Below are 18924 nucleotides of genomic sequence, written 5' to 3'. Positions count from 1 at the left end.
ATAAAGTGTGGGATTTGGAGTCAGAAAACATCAATTTGAGTCCTAGCGCTTCAGTTTGCTTAACATTGACAAAGTCACTCACATGAAGTTACTGGAAAGAATGCTTACTTTGCAGTTAGTAAAATGTTAGATAATTTCTTAATAAGTCATTGTTACACAAATGATTCCGTTTTAAAATCTTGGGAATATTTTAACAGTGATTTTTCATTTTCAATTTTTAAATTGTGATTTGAGTGAAAATTTACACAGCAAATGGGTTTTGCATTCAGCCATTTATAGATATATGTTTTGTTTTATACCATGAATTATAATACCCACAATACAATTTCACTTTCTCCCTATCATTCTCATTGCCATTAATCCTTCATGCATTCTGACCTTTATCTTTGGCAAAGGTAACCTTACTGTTGGTTATTCTATGGACTGCCTCCCTGATGTTATTGATCACCAACCTTTCTGTTATTTGGCTAAAATCGAGCCAGAGAGATGAGTTATTTTCCAGTTTTGAAGTGTGATTGAGATTCAAGTCTCAAGGGGTCAGCAGTCTCGTATCATATAAATCTCATATCAGGCAAAATCAGAGAATTGAGTGGTCTGGTTGGAGTAATTGTTTCAGTACATCTTTGCTCCAAGTACGGAGAGACCAATAGTTGTAGGTTAGATGGCTGCTCACAAGTACTCGTCCAGGTAAGATGTAGAGTGTTGTCTCTGTAGCCTTATGTTATGCCAGTTGACTTTGATAGACCTCAAAAAAAATGGCCCAAAGGTTTTAGGGCCAGCAACCTACTCCCTCAGGGCAATTGCTTATGATCAAGAAACACATTCTCATTGCTGCCACGTTGGAACTGACTCATGGCTGACCCTCCATTGAGTTTTCTGGAAGCTGTAAACATACAGTGGGAGATAGCCCATCTGAAGCTGGTGGATTTTAACGAACTTTGGCATCAACTTTGTATTAGCAGCACAACTCTCTGTGGACAGCAGCACCAGAGCTCTCCTTTACATATATAGATATATTTGACGCATGCCAGTTAGTATACTGATACGAATGAATGTAGTATCAGCTGCCAAGCCAGCAAGCCGGTGTATGATGATGAGTATGATTCTTTTCACCTGTCTATATCTTACCTGCCTGCTTGTATATTTTGGACTAATACTTATTTTTGTTGAAACTGCAGGATTAATGTTTCCATTTTTTCTCCCCTTAAGAACTTCATGTATAAAATGTTAGATTCTATTTTAGGTAAATCATAAATTAGCACAATTAGTGGTAAGAAATCTTTGTTCATATTCATACCATTTTTTCTTTTTCTCTTGCCTCCTTTTATTCCCCCCTCATAGGCTTTCACCATCCTGTGTGATATTTTGATGATCTTCAGCCATCAAATAATGTCAGGAGGTCGTGACATGTTAGAGCCATTAGTTTACACTCCTGATTCTTCGTTGCAGTCAGAGTTGCTCAGCTTTATTTTGGATCATGTTTTCATCGAGCAGGATGATGATAGTAACAGTGCAGGTAATTGTATTGCCATCTTTCTATTACTGCTGTGTGTTCAACATGAACAAATTATAACAACAATTTAAAATTACATACTGCTTAGGAACTTTTAATTCTTAAAGCACAAATCCGACCACTTACTTGTGTTCATTTGTTGTCATCTTAGAAGAGAATGTGGTTTCAAGAACTTGTTACTCAGAATTATGCTTCTTACTAAGTCTTAATCTATTTTTAATATTTAGAGCTACTGTACAGAAACACTAAGGATTAATGAAAATGTAATTAAGTATCTCATACAGTACCTGGTGATAAAGTAGTTTCTTATTAAAATTTAGTTGCTTTCCCACTTATTTGTAGGGAATTTCAATATCTAGGTGATATGAGGAGAACAGAATGTACATTATATGGCATTTTTTTTGTTACATAGTTTTGCTAACAAAGATTTTAATATTTTGGCATTATCAGGCAATGTGATTTCAGAATATTAAAAACGTATAGATCATTGTTCTTTTTTTTTATTTTTATTGTATTATTTTTTACTTGTACCATCAAATCAGATCTGACTGGTACAGGAGGAGATTGCCCCCTCCTTCTCCAGCAGAGCATCTGGTAGATTTGAACTGCATACCTCTGGGATTGCATAGATCATTGTTCTTAATGATTAAAAACTCTTATTGAGAACACAGTTAAACAAACTAAAATACCCAAAATAATGATCAAGATTAATGAACAGTGTCACTAGTCACTCTCAGCTATTTGTTGTTGTTAGGCACAGTTGAGTTGGTGAAGACTCACAGTGACCTTACCGAATAACAGATCAGAATCTTGTCCTAACCTGCACTATCCTCACCATCTTTGAGATGCTTAAGCTAATCATTATAAAATCACGGTGCATATCCTCCGTGTTGAGGATCTTTTTCTTTCCCTGACCTTCCTCCTGACACTAGGACCGAAGTGAGTGAGAACATTTCACCATCCTTTCCTCCAAGGAGCACCCTGGCTGCATTTCCTCTAAGATAGACTTCTTTGTTCTTTTGGCAGTCCATGGAACATTTAGTACTCTTTGCCAACACTATAATTCAAAGGCGTCAATTCTTCTGTCATCCTTATTCTTTTTGTAACTTTAAGGTACCTACGAAGCGTGCATCTTACGGCTTAGATTAGGCACACCTTAGAGTTTAAAATGGCATTGTTCTTAAGTGCTTTGGAGGGGTCGTTGACAACATTTTCCCAGTGGAGCACACATTTTGATTTCTTGACTGCTATTGCCATGGATGTTGATTGTGGATCCCGGTACAATCATGTGTTGACCATTTCAGTTATTTCCCCTTCTATCGTGATGTTTCCTATTGGTGCAATTGTGAGATTTTTGTTTTCTTACTGTTGAAATGTAATTCATATTGAAAGGTATATATTCCTTTTTCCCCTACTAGTTTATTTACAAAACGCAAATACAAATTCGAACAAATTGTTTCAAATTGTACAACCCAATAATTAATCCCGCCCTTCCCCTGCATATCCACATTCCTCTGCTTCCAGCCTCTCCCACCCGTCCTGGATCCTTTTTCTACAATAATGATTTTATACAATATTTGTTCTTGTGGGACTGAGTTAATTCACTCAGCATAATCCTCTCCAGTCCGTCCCAAGTTAGGTAGTAATTTACAGAGTTACTGCATGCTGCATAGTGTTCCATTGTGTTGAATGTACCATAATTTCTCAGTCCGTCCGTTGTGATTGGACATTTGGGCTGTTTCCATGTTCTTGCGATGGTGAATAATGCTGCTATGAACATTGGTGTACAAATTACAGTTTGTGCCTCAGTTCTCATATTCTCAGGGTATATTCCAAGTAGTGGAATAGCTAGGTGATACGGAATTTCTATGTTGAGCCTTTTTGAAGAATCACCAAACTGCCTTCCAGAATGGTTGCACCATTTTACAATCCCACCAACAATGTGTAAGAGCTCCTTTCTCACCACATCCTCTCCAACATCTATTACTTGCTGCCCTGTTAAACTTTGCCGCTGTTACTGGAGTGAGATGCTACCTCGTTGTGGTCACTAGAAATCTACTTGAAGAAAAATCAGAGATGAGACGTGAAGAAAATGAAAACATTAGAATTATATGGGATGACATCAAACGGAATAATACACGTAGCCTATATATTTAATCTTCTGAAGCAAGTGCTTCAAGTCCTCCTCAGTTTCGCAAGCAAGGTTGTTGATTATTCTTCCTTCAGTTTTGATGGCACATTCTTCATCAAGCCCAGCATCTTAATTCTTTGCTATGACTTGATTTGGTACCCCATCTCAGTTACATTTTACCTCCTCCACACACATGCCTTTGACATTTATTTGTCAGCAAGGTGTATACTATGTGGTACAGAGACAGTGTTCCTACTTTCAAGAATTCACTTTCAAGTGGAAAAGAGCTTTATAAAAAAGTACACCTTTTCATCACTTAGCCTACATGTCACATTTATAACAGGGAAAAAAGTCTATGAGACTTTTTTATGCATTAGCAGCAACTATCTGGCAGAACACTTAGGTGCAAGGGGAAAGTAATGCTGGCCGTGATCTTGAGGCTGTGTGTCAGCTTTGCTAGGGCATGATTCACAGTTATTTTGCTGTTATGTAATCATATAACCATTTCTGTTTGTTAACCAATGTGGTCATCTTTAATTTTTTGCTTAACACTAGGTTTTGTGCAATAACTTCATCTTTGAATCCTAACTGTGTTGATAAAGTTAAGCGGTAGGTGTAATTACAATGCAGTGTAATTAGTACTGTTTCTCCCCCCCCTCCCCAAATAACATGTGCCTTCTGGTTTTTGCCAATCTTCACTTCTCCAGGAGATATTTTCTTCCATAAGTACAGCTTTGCTTTCCCCCCTCCTGTGTTGGCTGAGGGGAACATTCAGCATCATGTTTACAAAAATCCCTGGTTGAGAGAGAGGGAATCATTTGGCACATACTGAAGGCAGAAGGCAGGTGTTATTTGAAGAACAAAAACACATTCATAAAGTGGTCTAAGAATATAGAGGAAGTACTGACTGGTCTGCAGGGGGTCAATAAAGGCTCAGATTATGTAACTTCTAAAAGATAAGTAAGACATTTAAAAGCTTCCATGGGAAACATTCATTGCAATACAGAAATGTAATAGAAATTTAGATAACCTCTTTGTTTTTTCTGGACAGCCCCTACTTCATTTAGATCTTGATAATTAGGGTGGAATAAAAATTGTCAATACTCTTGAATTTTTTTAAGAAACTTCACAGAATTGCACGCAAACTTCTTTCCCTGGCATTAAGCATTCCATTCCTGTTGGAAAGCATAAACTGATGTCTGTCTGTCAACAACATACCTGCAGTATTTGTCAAATTGTGTTAATATTTGTTTCATTTCTTTTAAAAACAAAAACATTGCAACAAAAGAAACCCTCACCTGTATCTTTCCCCATTTACATTATTTTCTCCTCCTCCCTAAAGAGAACCGCTATTCTGAATTTGGTGTCTTTTAAAATATTAGTGTTGACATATGGCTATAGTTTATTCAGCTTGACTGCTGAATATTATTATGTGAGTTACTGTTCTAGATACAGCCAAGTCACCTCTGACTAATTGTGACCCTGTGAACCACCTTGCCCTATCCTGCGTCATCCTCACATTCTATGCTAAGTTTGAGTGTTGCAGTCCACTGTCAGTCTTTCTCATTGAGGATCTTCCTCTCACTTACCGTCTGCTTTTCCCAAGCATGACATCTTCTGACAACGTGCCCAAAGTATGTATGATGAAGTTCCACCATCCTTGCCTCTATGAAGCACCCTGGCTGCACTTTCTTCAAGACAAATTTGTGTGTTCTGTTGGTATTCCACAGGATATTTGGTACTCTTCTACAGCACGGTTAACATGCAGGTCTTCTGACTGTTCTTTGACGTTATTAGTTTCTCAGACTATGATTTGAATTCCTTTCTAATGACATGAATTAGCCACAATTTCTGTTTCCTCTTGATTCACATTTAGGTTGTTTCCAAGTTATTCCCATTACTAATAGTGTTATAATAATAAATACCCTTATACTTACTACCTCTTGGAGCATACAAGTATTTAAACTATATGCTTGCAAGTGGAATTGCTAGGTTATAGTAGTGTATGTACACGGAGCTCTTAGTAGTAAGCAGCAATACTGCCATCCTAAAGGCATGCAGTTCGAAGCCACCAGCTTCTGCACGAGGGAAAGATGGGCAGTCTCCTCCCATGAGATTTACTGCCTCTGACAGCCTGCCGCAGGGTCAGCTGTGGATCACTTCTGACTCGATGGTGCTCAACAACAACAGCGTGTGTTCACATACTTTGGGCATATTATCAGTAGGTAGCAGTCCCTGGAGAAGTGCATCGTACTTAGAAAAGTAAAGGGTCCACACAGGAGAGGAAGAAACTCTGCAAGACTCAGTTACACACAACAACTGCGAGAGTGGACTAATATCTGATAGTGTTACACACTGGACAGGGCTTTGTTCTGTTTCTATATGTTAAGGTCAACTTAACACCCAACAACTTTATGTGTGTCTCACACTGAACCACATGTTGCCAAGTTACTCATCAGTGTTGTTGTTTATGTATACTGTTTAATACATAACAAACTCATAGCTGGCCCTCCAGTGGGTTTGCAGAGAGTGTAAATTGCACGAGAAGAGATTGTTCATCTTTTTCCTGTGGAGCCGGTAGTGTTTTGGAACCCTCAATCTCTGGGATGGCAGTGCAGCTCCTTACCATAAGGCCACCAGAACTCCCTCTTTTATCAATATAGCTGTAGCATGTATTTTATTATATTTTAGATATAACTCATAGAACCAGTGACAAATGAACATTTCTTGTTTTCTTTTTTTGTATCTCTTGTGATTTAGGTAAAAGTCACAAAAGAAATTAGTATCCAGTTCTGCCATTTGTATGTAGACTGTTCTTTGGCATTGTTTGCAATCCTCAAATGTTTACAGAACTTTCCCTATTTCCACCTTGGGTTCCCTGTTTTAATTTACCTAGTTTCTCTGTTCTGTGTTCTTAATTCTGTCTCTGGGCAAATGCTGTTCTTTTGGTATCAGACAGTTGTTGATTGTTCAGAGGAACATATTCTTTTTCCAGATATTACTGTTTACTTTATAGTCCTGTCGTTTATATGCTAAAAGGTGATCTCTGAGAATGCCTGTTTCTAAGTTAGAAGAGTGTCTACGGGCCACTGTCTCGGGAATTCCATTGGTCTTTATTAGACGAGTAAATCTGGTCTTTGTTATGAATTTGAATTTTGTTCATTCCTTTGCTCCTACTCCATCTCATACCTTCTGTTGAGATCCCGGTCAGAGTGGTCCAGGTCAGATTGCTAGTGATAGTTCAATACCATCTAGTTCTTCTAGTCTCAGGTTAAGTGGAGGCTGTGGTTTGGAATAATTGTTTGCTTGAGTCTTTAGCTTTCTTCATTTCCCTTGCTCTGTGGAAAAGAAATAATAGTTATTTAGATGGTGCCTCACAGGCTTTTATTTAAATCTTTTTTATTTGTACAGGCTTTTAGAACTCCTGTTGTTACTGATCACAATATGATGTAGGATATAATTTGTATGGATTATTTTATACCAATTGATCTAGACGTTCCTTGAGATTATGATTTCATAATCCCAAGCTCAGTTGCAAGTTTTTTATTATGGTTATTTGTTGTTGGGGTTTTTTTTTAAATTATTGTACATTATATATGTGGGCTTTTTTTTTAAGCTCTTGCCAACCATATATATGATTGTGAGTATACTCCCATGACCTCTCACACACTTGTTAGTTTTTATCACCTTTGGTTACTTCTCTAAAGACTAAATTATGTCTAAAATCTTAGAGGAAAGAGCCTCGCTGAAGCAAAGTATTACCAAAGGAATGGTTCCAAATTACTTCTTAATGAAAATAAATGGTTATGCATACTTTTCCTCAAGATAAATTTTAGAAATTAAATTCCTTCTAAGAATAATATATTGACATTCTTTTAGGCTCACTAGTAGGGAACTCTAGTTGCCTAGTGTTAAGGAGCCACACGGCAATCCTGAAGCTACAGGGTTTGAATCTACCAGCTGGTCTGTGGGAGAAGGATGGGGAAATTGCTTCCCTTGTGATTACAGTGCCTTTGAAAACTCATTGGAGAGTTAGCAATGTGTCACATCTGACTCAACAGCAAACAACAACAACCAGTAAAGTTAAGGTCACTTTGTGAATTTATTAACTATTTCTTTTAAGAAATGAATATCAGTATCACATTATGAGACTGACATGCTGCCTACTTGGCTAAGGAGACAGCTCTCACATTATGGATTAAAGTTGAAATACTCAAAATTACCTTGAGAAGTCAGAACTCTCATCTAACAGTTATTATCATCACTGTCTATATAGTAAGATTTATTTTTGAGGTATAGCCATGCCAACCTTAGGAGAAGTAGAAGAGTTGGCTGCTGCATCCAGGCAAGAAGAAATCTTAACCAACAGCATTTGAATAGGCAGATCACATTGGCAAACTATTTTTAATAGGAAAATAGATAAATGTGTCAAACCAGCTTTGCTTGACTTCAATAACCATCAATTCCTCTGACTCACTCCATTTGTCCCTGTTCCATGTTCCCCAAGCAACCTTCAGATTTTCATTTGGCTTTACAGAACCTTCCTCTGTTGGAATAAACAAATTATTATTCGGTAACCTATTAGTGATTATATTTGAGTTAAAGAATTATTGATAATTTAAAATTTTTATTTTAAACATTTTCCTTGAGTTTCAGATTCTTAAATATAAGGATATTATATAGGGAGAGTATCTCTCTCTCTCTCTCTCTCTGTGTTTTAAATTTGGTTAAAGAAAAATACAGATGGCTTAATGTTTAGAACTCTTTTCCCAGATGGTCAGCAAGAGGACGAAGCCAGTAAAATTGAAGCTCTGCACAAGAGGAGAAATTTACTCGCAGCATTTTGTAAGCTAATTGTATATACTGTGGTGGAGATGAATACAGCTGCAGATATCTTCAAGCAGTATATGAAGGTAAAGTTGAGAAAGTGGGTAATGGAGATAGTTTTATAATGTTTAAATGAGAAGTCAGCACATATCTCCATTTATGGGCACTTTGGTTGTGTTTATTAAGTTTATTTACATTTGGAATATTGAGAATTGCCTTAAATATCACTATTACAGATTTATCATTTAGTGTAAGATGACTAGGTCATGCTACTCTTCTGCCTAAATATAGAATGTAAAAATTGCTGTTTTAGGGCTCAGGAGACCTGGGCTGTAGTTTTTTCATGATTACTGTGCAGCTTGTCCTTATGATCTTTTATAAATGAGTACCTTTATGGGCCAGGTTTCCTCTCTTCCACTGAGATAGATAAGTTTCCTTTTGGTTCTGCCTGTTTGATTTGATTCACAGTGAACTATTAGTAATTTACTAATTGTATGCTAGATTCTATAATTTTTAAGTAGCCGTAGAGAGAATGTGGTTAATTATACTAACAGAATCCTATTAAACATGGTTTGATAGGTTTTTTTAATTCTTTCTCAAATAAAATTTTTAGATTTAGTTGTAAGCTTAATGAAAGGGTTTAATAGTCTTGAAGAAGTAAAAACATATGTAACAAATTTGTTGAACCACAGTTAACCCTCACTTTAGACTCTTTTGTTGCACCATAAAATAGTTTCAAAATCACTTTGGAACTTTAACATATTTGCTAGTGGTGTGGAGTTTTTTTTAAAAGTTTTTTATAAACATGAAGGTACTTAGTTTATTTGAAACTTTTAAACTTAGATATTCTATGCAATACAATTTGACTTGCCATTAACTAATACCAAAATAATTCCCATCTATTCAGTTTTGACTCCTGATACAATTATTATACTCATCTTTGGTAGTTATTATATACAGTTGTTACATAATTACATACATCTAATTGAAACAAGGAGAGGTAACTTGTGGTTGCCTTGATGCTAAACACTGTTACACTAATATGTCAGATGTGATAATGGTTTCTCATGGTGTGGACAGTGTTCAGTGGAGCTTCCTATTAAAACAGGCTTGGAAGCAAGAGGGGCATTCACTTCTGAAATAGCTTGCCTCCGGAAACTCTACCAACTTAGAGAAACAATGAAAGTTTTACAAGTGTTCAGGTCTTTTGTTCATAGGGTTGCTATGAGTTCTCTACAACTCGACGGCACTTAACAACAACAACTGAAACAAGATTTACATTTAAAAAATTCTGTGTAATGTAAATATCAGATATATGCATTTTATTTTTAATGTTGTTAATTTTTATCAGCCAAGATACTAAAGTTAGAAACTCCACATGATTTAGTATACTCACATGCAGTGAATACCTTTTATAGATATGAATGTGATAACTTTGTTTATATTCTTTGTTGCTTGTAAATAAATATGAATAACCTAATTATTATTATTTTTAATTTTTTAAAATCTAATTATACCTTCTTTGCAAAGAAATCAAGTCTTGAGCTTCATTTTATCTCATATGTCACTGAGGGAATCTGTGTACTTAGAAATAATCTAACTCTTGATAACTTCTTTCATGCCTTTGAAAGCATAAGCTTACATGACTTAACCTAAAATTAGTAGTGTTGTACAATAATTTGCTAATTTTTACAAATTTATTTTCTAGTATTACAATGACTATGGAGATATCATCAAGGAAACTATGAGTAAAACAAGGCAGATAGACAAAATTCAGTGTGCAAAAACACTTATTCTCAGTTTGCAACAGGTAAGTCATTAAGATTACTCACATTTAACTAATAGTTTACTATTAGTGATGGAAACCTAGTAAAGGATTACTATCCAAATGGAAATACAAGGAAAATGGAAATAGAAGGCCTTCAATATCCTTAATAGATTAAGAAGTGCAAATGAGGTTGTTTTTGAGATTGGCACAGCCTGTAGCTTTCTATATGTTGACAAAGTGACTTAACTAGTGGGCTCAAGCATGGCAAAGCGTAACAATGGTGTAGGATAGAGCACAATTCTAATCTGTTGTTCGTAAGGGTAGCTGTAAGCCCTAGTCAACTTGACTGTGCCTAAAAACAACATCATAATTTTTAAGGTATAAGGTTAATAGATATCGTTAGTAGTATAACCCTTTTTGTAGATAATTTCTGTTAAAAAAATTTATCAGTAGAGTACCTGCAAATTAAGTTATGACTCATAGCAACCCTATAATTAACAGATCTGAGCTTTGTCCTATCCTGATAAATGTACTGTGTAAGTACTTCCCTACAGTGGCTACTATGTAGCACTTAAAAATATAATCAGATTGTAATAATTTTAAGTAAAAATTATTTGCTTACCCTACCTGTTGAGAGACCAGATTCTTATCCAAAACATAACCCAATCCATTTAAAATTTATAAACTCTTTGATTTTAATAAATGTAGATAGATAATTTGTCAGTTTCATGGACAAATCTGAATAGTCTATACTAAAATTTATGACGTAACATTTGCTTATTGGAGAGAGTTCAGAAAATAAAGGACCTGGGAAGAAGAAGGTTATTATTTTAAGTTGTTTTCTACTTACAAATAGCCTTTTAAATTTTTAATACTCTTAATCTTATTATGCCTATCTGAAATTCCAGCATTTTCAAAATTAACTCATATGAAACATTCTATTTTATAGCCTGTCTTCTTATATTAATAAATCTTGAATACGTAAACACAGTTACTCAGCATCTTTATACTACTGTAGTGACTGTATAGGCTTTCATCGTTTAATTTTACCCCAGCCTAACCAAGATCTCTTCATTAATGTTGCTGTCTTTCCAATTTTTGCTGTTATATGTAGCACAAAGACAGAGTTTATTTGCCTTTGCATTGTGTATGAATGTCATCACTGTCATTTCTTTCAGGAATAGTCTTAAAATAGAAAGAAATATTAAGTGCTTAATTAAAGTAGTTAAAATTTCTAAAGCCATCAATTCACTATAACTACATATTGCTGAAAGTTGATCTTGTTTTAAGCCCTTAGCCACTGAGTGCTCATTTCACTGTGTTCTTATTCAGTGATGGACATTATTTTTTAAGGAATTGCATTATAATTTGGTACTTGAGAAATATTTTGTTTATTTTATGTACAGTTCTTGGTTTGAAAAGCCATCACATAAGGTAAATAATAACTGAGCGTTGTTATCAAATAAAAATATACTTTTTCTTGCTATTCTGTTAATTTCCATATAATACCAGCAGACAAGAATTCTAACAAAACTAAAGTCTAATGTCAACCTGTAGTCTAATTGTATAAGCTGCCAAAGTTGTTGTCATTTGTACTATTTGTTTTTGTTGTTATTATTGTGTGCCATCAAATCGGATTCAGCTAGCACAGGAGGAGATTGCCCGTCCTCCAGGGGAGTATCTGGTGGATTTGAACCATGCACCTTTGGGATTGCAGCACAGCTTCTTGCCATTAGGCCAACAGAGCCCCTTAGTAGTATAAAAAAAATTTTATTTTACATTGGTTTGCATAAAAAAGTCACATATATTGTGTTTCTTACAATGATTCCCTTAAATTTTCTAAAATTAATTACCATTGAATTATGCCCACTATTACCCCATGTTTTCAGGTCCCCACCAGATCTTTCCCATTTCCCTTACCCCCTCCCTCCACCCTTCAAATTGTGCAACTCTGTGAACCATATATTTTTTTTAAAAAATACTTATAAATTAAAAAGCAGCCTATTTACTGAGCCAGTAACATATAAAGAGTTCCACTGCCAACCCAAAGGCAAGCTACTTGAATCGACCAGCTGCTCTGTGAGAGATTGATGGACAGTCTCCTTCTATGCAACTTAAGTCTTTTAAAACCTGTTGAGTTGTATTGACCTAGTAGTAAAGAGCTGCCTTGCCAATCCAAAGGCACATGGTTCACATCCACCTGCCACTCTGCGGGAGAAGGATGGGAAGTCTCCTATGCAAGTTAATGCCTTTAAAAACCCACTGGATATTCAACTGTGGGTCAGTTTCGACTTGATGCTACATAACAGTAACAACAAATGTGTTGTTACTAGAAAATATGGCATTCTAACAGAGGTTCATAATTCTTAGTTACAAAAAAATCCCCTTTAAGATGTTTTCTTTCTATTCCAACAGCTTTTTAATGAAATGATACAAGAAAATGGCTATAATTTCGATAGATCATCTCCAACATTTAGTGGCATAAAAGAACTTGCTCGACGTTTTGCTTTAACTTTTGGACTTGATCAGTTGAAAACCAGAGAAGCCATTGCCATGCTACACAAGTAATCTTTTAATATTTTATTCAATTAATTAATTTTTTTCAGCTACTTTCTTTGTTGTGTATCTAGGCCTTTCATTTGGAATAATGAAGTTGATGCTTTATGATTTCTTTACAAGTTTGTGCTGTATTCTCTTGAGTTTAACTATGTGGTATAGTAATATCTTAATTAGCCAATGAGTTTGGAGTGAAATGGACTTAATTTTAAAAAGCCTGTGCTTTAATTAAAATAATAATCTGGAAATTCTTTTATAAATTATATATTTCTTGACATTACACAGTTCTCCTTTTTCAGCTTTTTCAGACTTTAACTGCTTAGGTTGGGGTATCTTTGAGGTTTATTTACTTCCTCTGTCTCAAATTTACTCCTTCAGGGGGTCAATCCCCTAGCCATTGTAAAATGACCTTTTCTATTGTTTTGGGCTGTGACTTTCTTTGTTTATTTTTTTATGACTTAATTTGTATATTTTATTCTCCTTACGAAAATTAGAAAAACCACCTGAGTTTATGTTAAGCAAATAACAATATCAGCCCCACTTTTGAAGTGAGAATGCAGATTTGAACTGTAACAAAAGCAACAGTTATTATTAATTTATTTCTAATAGTCCTCTTTATATTGGGTATGAAAAATTCTTGCCTTTGGGAAACAATGTTGCTTGGACCTTCATTGAACCTCTGCTTTATTTATGTCTCTTTCTCTTCTTTCTTCCTTGATTGTATAAAAGTGTTGAATACTTCTCTGCAAATATTTTTTGGCTTGTTGATTGTTAAGCCCATAATTTTGCCAACTTTAGTTTGCTCTCCCTTTTTACTTTGCTCTGTAAATCTCAAATTTATTTTGTGCCTTTTCGTATACATTGGATGAAAATTTTAGGTAACCCCTACCAAACATGAAACTTTTAAAAATATATGAAAGAAGGGCCAATTTGAAATGGATAGTCATCCATTAGGTGTATTGCAATTGACACTTTGGAACTGGACATACTCTACAGTTTGAGTGGGGTGGAGGAAGAAAACAAACAAGTATGAATGAGTGAAGGAAAATCCAATTTCTTTGTAAACTTCCATTCACATCACAATTTATTATGATTTCTAAAGCTTTTCTTTACTCCAGTTTTTTCTGGATTGTTTTTACTTAGTTGCAGTTTTGATGATATAATATTGAGTTAGTTTACTATATAAAGTGTTTGTATGCTATGTTTGGGTTTAAATGAAGTAGTATTGTCACAAAATGTAAACTCATTTGCCCACTCTCACATTCTAGCCATTTTATTTTCTAGCCTGTGCATTTAATACTTGCAGAATTAAAAATATTAATAGTTGAAAGTTACTCTAGAATTGCTTAGTAACTTTCTAAATTTATATGTTATTGTTCTTTAAATGTTTTATTTTGATCCTTTTCTCTTTACAGAGATGGCATTGAATTTGCTTTTAAAGAACCTAATCCACAAGGGGAAAGCCATCCACCTTTAAATTTGGCATTTCTTGATATTCTGAGTGAATTTTCTTCTAAACTGCTCCGACAAGATAAAAGAACTGTGTATGTATTTATCAGAAATAGTCAGATTAGCTTTGATTTGTAATTCTCAATAGCAATTTTATTGTTTTGCACCATAGAGTCGAAACCACCTCATAGGTGGCCGTCAGACAGATTTCATGGAGGATAAATTGCATGAGGGGAGATCACCCAGCTTTTGCCCACAGAGCAGTTGGTGGATTCAAAATATACACCTTTGGATTGGCAGCATAACTCGTTGCAACCAAGGCACTAGAGCTCCTCCCAAAAGCAGTTATTATACTTAATTTACCTCCACTCAAAACCACATGGATTAAAATTGTAGACAGTAAGCCATTCTACTCTGCAGACATAAAATTTCCTTGAGAAAATTTCCAGTAAATGGCAAACAATAAAAAAAGCCTCTTGTGAGAAAATAAATTTTTGCTCTTTATAAGACTGTCATTATTAATGCATTAAAAACTGTAACAAATTTTAGAATTTAAAGATCAGAACTGTATTTCTTATTAAGCATTTAATATTTTAGCAAGTCTCTGATTTCACTTACTAATAAAGATGTGGCTTTAGAGGTATAACTTGAATGATTTCTGTATTCTGTATTCTTACTTTCTTAACTTGTAGGAAAGACTTAAAAAGACAGTTAAGATTGATGATCCCCAAGGAGCATCCTAGTTAGTCTGTCTTGAGCTGTGACAAAAGTGGAAAGTAGCCACTTTCTTTTGTTTAGTGGTACACTTTGCTACTACAGACTATGCTACTGGACCTTCATTGGTTGTTGCTGTATCGTATTTTTTTAATTACTCAGACCATTAAAATAGGGTACTTGTCTGGTTTTGTTTTCTAAAATGATGAATTATAAGCGAGCTCAACAAATGGTGCTAAATTCCCACAATGTTCTTTGCACCTCTCCCTCTTGGCTTTCAGAAATTAAAGGGTATAAGATGATAAATATAACTCAAAGAGTATTGATAGTATCTTTTAGCTAATAAATGACTTATTAAGGTTTGTGGTAACTTTGAAAGTCAAGAGGGAAAGAAGGGAGAATATCACCACGGAGACATTTAAGACAACATAGACATAATATGAAATTCTAAAGTAGACAAAACTATTTTTTAATCATAAAAATCATTCTTGATTGCCTTTGGAGGATCTTTGTTATGTTGTCTGTCTTGATAGCTGTGTTGAGTTATGTGGGTTTATTAATTCACAAGACTTATCCAAATATACCTTTATTTAATATGTTTAGACATTATTAGTCTCAGAAATACAAGGAAAACAATAAAATACAATTTCTTACCTAGTATATAAACAGATACAAAGGAATCTAATAGCACCAAGTAAATGGTAAGATTCTCCCTACCACATGACCACAGAAATACTTTCACAGCTCAAAACCTGAATAAACTGGTGTATGTGTTCACTGTTGCATTATTTGAATAGCTAATACCTTGAAGACACCCTAAACATACAACAAGTAGAAAGTTGGTCAATAGATTGATAATAGAATAGAATGCCAATAACTTAAAAGTACATGTCAGTATGACAAAATTAAAACACAAAGTGTTGGATTAAAAAGCAAACTAGAAATTTTCTATGTTTATGGACATTAATAAATATACATTCAGCATACAAAAATAAACATAGTTGTAAATCTCTCTAACACTGAGAACATTTTTATCGTCAGACTGATAGCCAATTTACAGCCTGAATTTGGAGAATTACTGTTCTTGACTACTTAATAAGTGACTGAAGTGTATCATGATTAACAAGAATTGATTACCATAAAACTATTTTACTTTGTAATTGACACATATGGCCTCTGGCTTAGTGGTAAGGAATTGTATTGCCAACTCAGAGGTGCTCAGTTCAAATCCACCAGCTGCTCCATGGCAGAAAGATGGGAAATCTCCCAGCCAATTCACTGCCTCTGAAAATCTGGAGGATCAGCTGTGAATCCTTTCCAACTTGACGGTTCATAACAAAAACATCTTTCATAATTTATATTGTTCAAATTGGTAAATATGAATTGATTGCAATCAGTTTGACATTTGGATTGAATTATACATTTAGCCGATACATTATTTTCTTTGTATATTGGAAATATTTTAACCAAGTAATTTAATCAATTTATAGTCATAAACCTAGAATTAAATCATCATTATACTGCATAGTCATTTAAGATTTTCAGAGTTTGACTCCAAAAGTCCACATTATCTTCTGATTCTCTTTGCTTATCTGTGAAATGAACATAATATTTTCCTCACAGGAAAGTGGGAATGAACTTTAAAAACCTGAGAGAAAAAATTCCCTGCACAACTTAGTCACACAAATGCTAGTTGAATTTTTATTGTGAAATTAAGTGTAAATCATAAATTCTGTGTGCTATTTGTACGAAGGGTAGATTTCTGATAAGGAACCTGTCTTACTCATCTTTGTGTCTACACTCTGTTCATGAGACATAGTTCACACCAAACCCGGTGCCACTGAGTCAGTTCCCACTTACAGCAACCCTACAGGAGAGAGTAGAACTCCTCTTGTCCCCCATTCCCAGGGTTTCAGAGATGATTAGCAGGAAGCAGAGTCATTCATCTTTCTCTTGTAGAGTGGCTGATGAGTTCAGCTCAATGTTTATTTTACTTCTAGGACTACTTTGGGACATAGTAGGTGTGCATTTAATATATATTAAGCTTAAATGCCTGCCTTGTTCTGAATGTCTTAGCAGGAACAAAAGTGCCACCGTATACTCATGACACTGAGATATATAATCAAGTAATACACTCCTCTCTCACACAACTAGCAGTTGGTAGAACTGGGAGTAGCACTCAAGATAAGTTTGAGTTCAAAACCAGTGCTATTTCCCAAAATATGATTCAATTTTGTTCTGAGGTATCTGTGTTTTAGAAAACAGAACCACTAACAACCTCCATTTTCATTGTGTACTTTTAAGAGAAAATATATAGGCTATCAATTACTATTCTGTTTTACTACTCAATTTTTTTTGCTTTTTTTTGTTTAATTCTAAAGAAATAGCTAAATTTCCTTTAAGATTTTTATGCCTTAATATAACTGAAATTAAAACAATAATAATAGTGACAGTTTTATATATGATAGCGTGTTCAATGGTTTCTATTTCTTTTTAAGGTATGTTTACTTGGAAAAGTTCATGACCTTTCAGATGTCACTCCGAAGAGAAGATGTGTGGCTTCCACTGATGTCTTACCGGAATTCTTTACTAGCTGGTGGTGATGATGATACCATGTCAGTTATAAGTGGAATCAGCAGTCGAGGATCAACTGTACGGAGTAAAAAATCAAAACCATCAACAGGAAAACGGAAAGTAGTTGAGGGCATGCAGCTTGCATTGAGTAAGCACAGAGTTTATTTTCATTATGTTTGTCCCTAATGTTTACCAACTGAATTGCCATTGTGATTTCTCTTACTTTGTCTTTGGGTTGTTTAGTAATTTCTTCCACAATATGTTGTTTTGTTTGTAAATGTACTGCTTTAAGCATTTTATATGCATGAACTTGGCTCTCAGAACTCTGTATGGTACATCCTCAGTTTTTTAGATGGAAACATTTAAGTACTGAGAGACTTGGTAATTTACCCAAGGTCACACAGTTGTTAACTATCAAGGCTTGGTAGTCTTACTGGAGCATCTGTGTGTTTGATCACCATGCTACACTATATGCTTAGGCATATAGACTCAGTATTATGAGGCTATTTGTTTCTTATGTGAGATCATCTAGCTTAAGTATAGCAACAGATTCCGAAAGGATACAAGTTTTGAGCTTTTATGTAGAGGTCATTAATCATGAAGAACTACAAAATGCACAGATCTATATGAATGCATTATGATACTTGAAGCTCTAAGACACCTAACTAGACTTGCTTCAGAATGGAGCTGGAAACTTTCATTTTCTTACCAGCCTTTAAACACATTAGCATGGTTGTCAAGATTTGTTTGCTATTATTTCTGAGGAATAAACTACTCTAAAACTCAGGGCATCACATGGACAGCTAGCTCCATGCTATCAGGTGCCTCGGATAAGACATCTCAAAGGCTGGGGCTGGAATCTTTGGAAACGTCTTCACTTACATGGTTGATGCATGCTGTCAGCTGAGACCTCAGCTGGGCTGTCTGCCAAAACACCTACACGTGCCCTTTCCATGTGGCTGCTTGCCTTCCTCACAGTATGTGGCTGAGTTCCAAGAGCAAGTGTCCCAAGCGAGAGGAAGTGGAAGCTGCCAGTTTCCTAAAGTCTGAGCACAGAAACTGGCATAGTGTGACTTCTGCCACATTCTATTGGTCAAATGGTTTTAGAGCCCAGATTCATGAGGAGGGAACATAGTACCCTCCACCTTAAAAACAGAGGCTAGTTAAGGAATTTGGGGACCATATCTTTAAATTGCTTCATGAAAGTAGAATGTGAAACATTGTCTTTGTGAACTATATTATACCATTTACTTTTAATGTACAGCACGACTCTGGTCTCAAGGCTCTGGCACCAACAACTCATTCCCTCATGGTAGTACATTGCCCCCTGTTGGTTCTGCTGTATACAAGAATGTATTTACAACGTATACTAATGTCAAGAGGAAGTTCTAG

The 18924-nt window shown here is 35.1% G+C and overlaps 1 protein-coding gene across 3 annotated transcripts in view; it reads left to right on the top strand.

Moving 5' to 3' along the window:
* Window positions 1-18924, top strand: part of STAG2 (stromal antigen 2) — a 155607-nt gene that overhangs the window by 122956 nt on the left and 13727 nt on the right. For all 3 annotated transcript variants that reach the window (XM_006885059.1, XM_006885058.1, XM_006885057.1), the window contains 6 exons: window positions 1342-1516; window positions 8418-8557; window positions 10180-10281; window positions 12655-12803; window positions 14211-14339; window positions 17457-17680. In XM_006885059.1, coding sequence (XP_006885121.1) covers window positions 1342-1516; window positions 8418-8557; window positions 10180-10281; window positions 12655-12803; window positions 14211-14339; window positions 17457-17680 — 919 coding nt within the window. The remainder of the gene's footprint in view (window positions 1-1341; window positions 1517-8417; window positions 8558-10179; window positions 10282-12654; window positions 12804-14210; window positions 14340-17456; window positions 17681-18924) is intronic.

Source organism: Elephantulus edwardii, unplaced genomic scaffold, assembly GCF_000299155.1.
Source record: "Elephantulus edwardii isolate Elephantulus edwardi_28Jun2011 unplaced genomic scaffold, EleEdw1.0 scaffold00040, whole genome shotgun sequence".
Classification (NCBI taxonomy): domain Eukaryota; kingdom Metazoa; phylum Chordata; class Mammalia; order Macroscelidea; family Macroscelididae; genus Elephantulus; species Elephantulus edwardii.
The sequence above is the reverse complement of the archived record's forward strand: the minus strand, read 5'-3'. Positions and strand labels throughout refer to the sequence as shown.